Source organism: Myotis lucifugus, unplaced genomic scaffold (genome assembly GCF_000147115.1).
Source record: "Myotis lucifugus unplaced genomic scaffold, Myoluc2.0 scaffold_492, whole genome shotgun sequence".
Classification (NCBI taxonomy): domain Eukaryota; kingdom Metazoa; phylum Chordata; class Mammalia; order Chiroptera; family Vespertilionidae; genus Myotis; species Myotis lucifugus.
In genome coordinates this window covers 509,427-518,070 of record NW_005871540.1, presented here as the reverse complement: position 1 = coordinate 518,070, position 8,644 = coordinate 509,427, and the positions used below count along the sequence as shown (strand labels likewise).

At 37.3% G+C, this 8,644-nt stretch overlaps 1 protein-coding gene across 1 annotated transcript in view; it reads right to left on the bottom strand.

Moving 5' to 3' along the window:
- Positions 1-254: 254 nt before the first annotated feature.
- The window catches only part of LOC111822990 (transmembrane protease serine 11G-like), a 31,166-nt gene continuing 22,776 nt past the window's right edge, over positions 255-8,644 (bottom strand). Inside the window, exons 8-10 of the mRNA XM_023744852.1 lie at positions 8,202-8,461; positions 3,549-3,691; positions 255-416 (exon numbers count right to left, since the gene is read on the bottom strand). Of these exons, the coding sequence (XP_023600620.1) occupies positions 255-416; positions 3,549-3,691; positions 8,202-8,461 (565 nt within the window). The remainder of the gene's footprint in view (positions 417-3,548; positions 3,692-8,201; positions 8,462-8,644) is intronic.

Here is an 8,644-nt window from a genome sequence, read left to right as displayed (position 1 = left end):
GAGACACAGCAGCAATGGTGGATCTTTGAGGAGATGACAGTTTCTTGTACGTTCATGGTCAGCAAAACACTTCAGCAAAATGCTTCTTTATGTGAAAGAAAGCCTGTCTTTTCCTCACATCTAAGGGGAGAGTTGTCAAATCATGCTTATTTGCATCTTGACCTCAATGACAGCATACATGGCAAACACATACTGGACACAATTTCCTAGACACCACACATGACATTTTCACTTGGAGGTAGATGGTTGTTACATTAGATAGTAGTTTTAGATTTAATCCAGTCCCGATAATGAGTCACTTTTGTATAAATTCCAGGATTGTTTTTTTTACCACAGTCTATTCCCCAGCTTACTATTCCGATAATATACCAGATGTTTCTATCACGTGCTACAACCAGAGGTCCCCCAGAATCACCCTAGAGAAGAAGAGAAATATTGTCAATGTAATAAATGAGTGTCAGAATGACAGTTAATCAGCAACTTAATATCTAATAAATTAATATTTTGAAGTATGTAATACTAATTCTATTTTTACTTACTATTAGTATTAATATAATAATTGTGCTATTACTTATATATTATTATGTCTGCTTACCTCTATGAATGTTTTCACCTGAAAGATGATGATAATAAAGATAATGTTTCAGTTTTATCCTTGTATAGTTTTTTTATTTTTGCTCTATCTATCAGAGAGTGCAAACTGTATCTAAATTTAGGCGTCCAGTTCTTACATAAATGATACCTTAAGCTTCAACTAAACACCACCTCTACAATGAAACCTCTCCTAACTCTGTTATGTAGAATAATCTCTTGGTTTGAGTTTAAATCTCACCTTATTCCACTCTCACCAGCTGATAGGTGTCCTGGGCACTGTATTACTGTGTAGCAGTAGGTTTGAGAGGAAGAAGATATGCAAAGGGCACTCCAAGCCGACGTGCACCATTTATTACACAAATGATTTTGCTTCCAAACTAAGATGGAATCCCTAGTCTTCAAGATCTGGTTTGAATGTTGTGAATCATGAGGACTTTCTTGATATCTTTAACCTTAGATTTGGACAACTGATTTGTACTTATCTTTTAGCAATGAACCTATTCATTCTAAAAAAGTATTATGTGGAAGTTCCTTACAGATTTTTTTTTTAAATAAGAGAAATGGTCTTGTTTGAAGTAGGCATGGGGTCCCAGAGACTTGTCACTTTAGCTCTCTTCCCTTAACATGCCTTTTAGTACATTTCAGTGCACAGTAGATGGAGTGTGAAAACCTTGGTCTACCAAAAGCTATCCTCCACAGCTCCTTAGCTCCTTTCCTAAGTTAGCCCACATCCTAACTTAGGTCCTCAGTGTGCTAGTGGTGAAGGAAGCATGGACCAATAAGAAGAGGAAATCTGCTTTCTTATAAACTCAAATATAACTTTCTATTCAACAGATTCATTTTTGTGGATTTGAGTCTATCCCAGCTGTGGGCAAACTACGGCCCGCGGGCCGGATCCTGCCCGTTTGAAATGAATAAAACTAAAAAAAAAAAAGACCATACCCTTTTATGTAATGATGTTTACTTTGAATTTATATTAGTTCACACAAACACTCCATCAATGCTTTTGTTCCGGCCCTCCGGACCAGTTTAAGAACCCATTGTGGCCCTCCAGTCAAAAAGTTTGCCCACCCCTGGATCCTAATTATAGACTTTTTTGTGTTCTTCCTTAAAAGTCATGTGATCCAGTTCTATCTTGAAGCATACATGTTGTTTCTGCTTCTTAAGAATTAAAACTAGCCCTAACCGGTTTGACCCAGTGGATAGAGCATCGGCCTGCAGACTGCAGGGTCTCAGGTTCGATTCCGGTCAAGGGCATGTAACTTGGTTGCGGGCACATCCCCAGTAGAAGGTGTGCAGGAGGCAACTGATCGATGTTTCTCTCACATCGATTTTTCTAACTCTCTATCCCTCACCTTTCCTCTCTGTAAAATATCAATAAAATATATTTTTTAAAAAAAGAAAAAAAAGAATTAAAACTAGTAGAAGGAGGCCTTGTATTCCAGAAAATGTAGCCAAATCTTTGTCTTTTGTCCACTGCTTTTAGTTATGTACTTATGTGCTATTATTAGATTGTAAATTCATCATGGACTCCTGCTTTTTTAAGCGTTTATGTTTCCTTCAGTAATTGCCATAGTACCTTGCAATTCACTAAAAAAATGAATGAATAAGTGAATATTTATTACCAATAGCAGATCAATGGTGGCAACTTTGCATATAAAAAAAGCACTCCTGTAAAAATCTCAAAGCCATTCCTAATCCTTCAAGAATTATGAAATGTTGGGCTCAGTTTCAAATGCTATAGGTAAAAATCTTTATTAATTTTGATATTTATTTTTCTTCTTTTATATAACCAGACTTTAAAAGTGGCAGCATGGATGGACTTGGAGAGCATTATGCTAAGTGAACTAAGCCAGTCAGAGAAAGACAAGTACCATATGTTTTCAATCATATGTGGAATCTAATGAGCAAAATGAATTAACAAGCAAAATTGAGGCAGACTCATAAACAGAGAGCAGGCTGACAGCGGTTGGAGGGGTGGGAGTTGGGAGGCTGGGTGGGAGAGGTGGAAGGATTGAGCAAAAAAGAAAAAAAAAGAGAGAATAAACTCATAGACAGGGCCAACATGGTGGTGATTGCCAGCGTGAGGGAAGGTGAGGGGAGGTGGAGGAGACCATAGGAGGAATAAATGATGGAGAGGGATTTGACTTGGGGTAGTGAACACACAATACAGTGTACGGGTGATATGTTGTGAAATTGTGCATCTGAAACCTGTATAATTTTGTTAACCAGTGTTACCCCATAAATTTTAAAAAGGGGAAAAATAAAAGTGATATTCTCTTTAAATGTTTAATGATTAAGAATTTTTTTAAAATATATTTTATTGATTTTTTACAGAGAAGAAGGGAGAAAGATAGTTAGAAACATCGATGAGAGAGAAACATCGATCAGCTGCCTCCTGCACACCCCCCACTGGGGATGTGCCTGCAACCAAGGTACATGCCCTTGACCGGAATCGAACCTGGGACCCTTCAGTCCGCAGGCCAACGCTCTATCCACTGAGCCAAACCGGTTCCGGCAAGAATTTTTTTTTAAATGTATAATTCTCTCTGGATGTACTATTTAAGGTCAATGGCTCAAGCACCTGTAAAATGACACTACTGCCAATCCCATCTCACAATGCCTTACAACTAGTAGGGATTAGATATTTAACTATCAATTATAATTATGGATTGAAGCAATGATTGTGTGGCTTCCTGACTTAGTTTCTCTTATCTGCTGCCACTCCTTTTCTCTAATTAGAGCACTAATGTGCATCTGGTGGTCATTTTTTACATATGCATGGAGACAATAATAGGAGTATTTCTTATGGTTCTTCCTTTCCCTCTTTTTATACTCTGCTCTCTCCTGCACAACTTAATTTTATGGAGATCCATGAAGTGACATTGACTTATGGACAGTGAGCTCATCTCTATTCAACAGATTCACTTTTGTGGATTTGTGTCTAGTCTTACCTCACAGGCATCGAGTTTTCCTTCCAAGAATCCAGCACATATCATTCCTGATGACACAGCACCACCGTATACATGAACTTCATTACATCTGTCATTACTTATGATCTCTACTTCAACTTGTCGAAGAGTATTGGGAAAAGGACCTAAAGAAGAAAAAAGTAAATAAGTGAAGAATTTCCAAATTCTTGTATTTATAATAGTTAATTGTGTCTTGCAAAGGATAGATTAATGATAAAATATATGTCTAGAACAGCGGTTCTCAACCTGTGGGTTGCGACCCTTTCACAGGGGTCGCCTAAGACCATCAGAAAACACATATTTTCAATGGTCTTAGGAACTAAGACACCACTCCTCTATCCGTCTCCAGGCGGGTCCGTCCACATGCAGATACGCCCACATACGAGTACCCAGCGTAATGACATCATCGGGCCAACCCCATCACATACACCCCGTACAAATACAGGTGTATGTGACAGGGTTGGTGCCATAATGTACTTATGAGGACCAGTCACACATGTGTAGAGAGCAGCTACTGTGTAGAAAGCAGCTGCTGTGTTGAAAGCAGCTACTCTGTTAAAAGCAGCTACTGTGTTGAAAGCAGCAGTATTGGAGGTAAAACAATACTTCATGAATTATAATTACTGGGTAAATGTAAAATCATGTACTGTAAAATCATCAACTACTGCAAAAAAAAAAAATATCTGTACCATGGGAACTTAATCTGGATGCTGATCTGTTTTTTTATATTCAGCTGTGGTTGATGTGAATACTGCCCCCTTGTGATAGTAACAGGTATATAAAAAACAACAACACAGAGAATGGTAAATCATGGGAAACTTTAATAAACTGTATTGACTGAACTATGCCATGTATCATCTTTTGTATTATCATAGCTATTGTTATATATTATTTTCATTAGCAAACCATCCCATGACAATGGATCGTGTAGAGAAGAACGTTAAGAAAAGAAAATATAGTGAGGATTTTTTACAGTATGGTTTTACCTCAATAATTACAGCTGGAATTGAGAAACTGCAATGTGTTATTTGTTGTGAAGTTCTATCAGCCGAATCTATGAAGCCGAACAAACTAAAACGCCATTTTGATAGCAAGCATCCGAGCTTTGCCGACAAGGATACCAACTATTTTAGAAGCAAAGCTGATGGACTCAAGAAAGCCAGACTTGACACTGGTGTCAAGTACCACAAACAAAACGTAGCAGCCGTTGAAGCTTCATATTTGGTGGCACTCAGAATCACCAGAGCTATGAAACCTCACACCATTGCTAAGGATTTACTGTTGCCAGTGGCCAAAGACATTGTTCGAGTTATGATCGGAGACGAATTTGCTACGAAATTGAGTGCAATTTCCTTATCTAATGACACTGTCTGCAGAAGAATAGATGACATGTCTGCTGATATTCTTGATCAGGTAATCCAGGAAGTTAAATCTGCTCCACTTCCAATATTTAGTATCCAGCTTGATGAATCTACAGACATTGCAAACTGTTCACAGTTACTGGTTTAAGTGAGGTATATTAATGATGGCGACCTGAAAGATGAGTTTCTTTTTTGCAAACCTCTTGATAGGACAACTACTGCACATGATGTATTTGACACAGTTGGTTCATTTCTGAAAGAGCATAAGATCTCTTGGGGAAAGGTTTGTGGTGTTTGCACAGATGGTGCTCCAGCTATGCTAGGATGTTGATCTGGATTTCAACGTTTGGTACTGAATGAGTCACCAAAAGTCATCGGAACTCACTCTATGATTCATTGGCAAATATTAGCAACGAAGACGCTGCCACAAGAGTTACAAGAAGTAATGAAAAGCGTCATAAGTTGTGTCAATTTTGTTAAGGTGAGCACTTTAAACAGTCGACTGTTTTCGCAGCTGTGCAACGAGTTGGATGCGTTGAACAACGCTCTGCTATGTCACACTGAAGTGAGATGGTTGTCGAGAGGAAAATTTTTAAAACGTGTTTTTGAGCTTCGTGATGAACTCAAAACGTTTTTTAATCAGAAAGCAAGACCGCAGTTCAAAGCACTTTTCGGCGATAAAAGTGAACTGCAGAAAATAGCTTACTTGGTTGACATCTTTCCCATTTGAATGAGTTAAATTTATCACTGTAAGGACCAAATGTAACATGCCTCAATTTGTCTGAAAAGAACCTATCATTTCAAATGAAACTTCAGCTTTGGCAAAAAAAATTGGATGAAAATAAAATTTACATGTTGCCTACCTTATCTGCTTTCTTTGAGGAACATGACATTGAACCAGACAAAAGGATTACGATAATAATTTCTGTGAAAGAACACTTGCACATGCTTGCAGACGAAATTTCATTGTACTTCCCAAATCTACCTGACACCCCATTTGCACTTGCCAGAGCCCATTCACAAAGTTGAAGATGTTCCTAAGACAGCACAAGAGGAGTTCATTGAACTTATTAACAACGATGCAGCGAGAACTGATTTCTCTATAATGCCAGTTACAAAATTCTGGATCAAATGTTTGCAGTCATATCCTGTTCTATCTGAGACTGTGTTGCGCCTTCTTCCATTTCCAACAACATATCTTTGTGAAACAGGGTTTTCCAGCTTGTTGGTTATCAAGTCTAAATACAGAAGTAGACTTGTTGTGGAAGATGATCTTCATTGTGTTCTTGCAAAGACTGCCCTGAGAATTTCTGATCTGGTGAGAAAGAAGCAATCTCAACCTTCGAACTGACTGACGTTGGCTTTTTACACATACTGTCGCAAAATGTAGCAATGTAGTTTACTGTTGTTATATTAAGACTGTTACCCATGCTACACCATGCTTCAATACAAAATTTCATTTATTTGTAATTAGAAATAAATATTTCATAATATATAATTACATATTGTTTTGTGATTAATCACTATGCTTTAATTATGTTCAATTTGTAACAATGAAAATACATCCTGCATATCAGATATTTACATTAAGATTCATAACAGTAGCAAAATTACAGTTATGAAGTAGCAATGAAAATAATTTTATGGTTGGGGGTCACCACAACATGAGGAACTGTATTAAAGGGTCACGGCATTAGGAAGGTTGAGAAACACTGGTCTAGAAGTTGGGCTCTGGGCTTGATGACAGCGCTTCGGAGTCAAGTTATATTTCCTGGATGCTCTTTTGTTTTCTATGTGTTAGCTATCATCCTTGGCATGCTTATTTCCACTGTCTTACTTCATACTTGTCACAATTACCAAAGATAAATATGGATTTTTTTTAGATGAATAAACCAAAGATCACTTGGCTATGAGTCTTGCAATGATCACTTAGCTAAATGGAGATAAAAAGTCAGGGCATTTATCACTACCTGGGAAAATCTGTCACAGTTTACCTAATTTACAGGAAGTCTGGATTATCACTCTTGAAATGACACACTTATATTGGGAATTGAGAATCCTTTAGAAAAAGCAATATAGAGCAAGTCTTTACTATCAGGAATTAACTTCAATACTAAATAGATAAAATATTATTGCTTCATAAAAAAGGCCTGTGTAATGTTTTCAACAATAAAGGTTTTTTTTAAAGGATGCAACTTATAACAATAGATAGGTCAATACACAGTATTCTGCACACTTTTGGGCATTGAATGATTCATGATGAACTCACAAATCACTCCGAAACTACAACTCTGGAAAGGGGGATGTTAAGTTTAATTAGGTTCTAGAGGAGGCGTCATGGTCCTGCCCTAGTGGTCGATGCTATATATTTCTGCTCCAATCAGTAAGCAGTTTGCCTAATTCCAAATCATTTAATTCTCCTTTATACTTATCACCATACCCTATATAACAAGGCCAATCCCTTAGTAATGAGGAAAAGGACTCTCAGGTTATAAAAACAGTGTATCAACCTGGACCCCATGTGAGAATTTTAGAGTGCATATTGAAAGAGAGCAGATATCTATAAAAATCAACTGATGAAGACTCGGTAGATAAAAGCTGTACTTTGAGCAAGAACATAATAAGACTACAACTTCATAATAAGAGCCTGGAATGAGAATCAGAAAGTCAAGGACAGATTAAACCATATGTAAAGAGTGCAGCTTACGAGAACTGGAAACTTACATCATTATTTAATTGTCTATCAGCAGTTTATTATATATTATTAAGTATAGTAAAATATCATACTTGTCAACTTCATAAACTCTCAAACTCAAAAAACTGTTTTATAGATAAATAGATCAGAAGGCCCCATTTAATATTCAGCATCAGGAATGTCATTCAAATTGCTCTCTTAAGACTATTTCTGTTTATGATACATTACTACTGCTCACAAATAACATATTTTAGGAATTATGTAGCCATAACAGAATCTTTACATCTGAAAGAGCAATGAAAGAAAAAAAGTCATATGAAAAAATATGCTTTAATTATGTTTGAAAAGTTATAACTAGTTTTTAGAGAAACCCCTAAAGAATATAATAAACATAAATACCGTGTAATAGTAATAGCCAAAGTTTTCATAAGTCACAATATCTGGTTTTTGTTTGTTGTTTGCACCATATTTTTCATGGGACATAATGGTTTAACCTCTTATTTTCTGTATTTTGACTTGGTATCTTATTTCATATCTCCACTCAGATGGAGGTTTTTGTTTTTTTACTGAGATACTCACCGTTTACTTTCAGTGCTCCCCATCCGGTGACAAACACTTTACTCTTAGGCAAGACTTCAAATGCAGCATCCGGGAGACAGACTCTGTGGACATCTTCGGAAAACAGGACGGGAGCGGAGAGCTTCACCACCGCGATGTCGTCTTCGTGCTTATGGGCGGCATAGTTCTCATGAAGGACAATTGCCTGCACCCTTCTTCTCATTAGCGGAGGGCTTAGAGTGGTTCCAAAACTAGCCGTCCAGAGTTTGGGGTTTTTGTAACTGATCACAGATTAAAAGGATTATTGTTGGTTCATTTCTGATCTAAAGTTACCCAGGACTCTGGATGAGCAGGGGGCATAGGCTGGGAGAAGGGCAAATTGTTTAAGGTGATAGTAGATGGGGATCCTCCCACCTTCTCATTTAAGGCTTCTCCCCTAGGGCTGCTTTGTATTGATTTAGCTG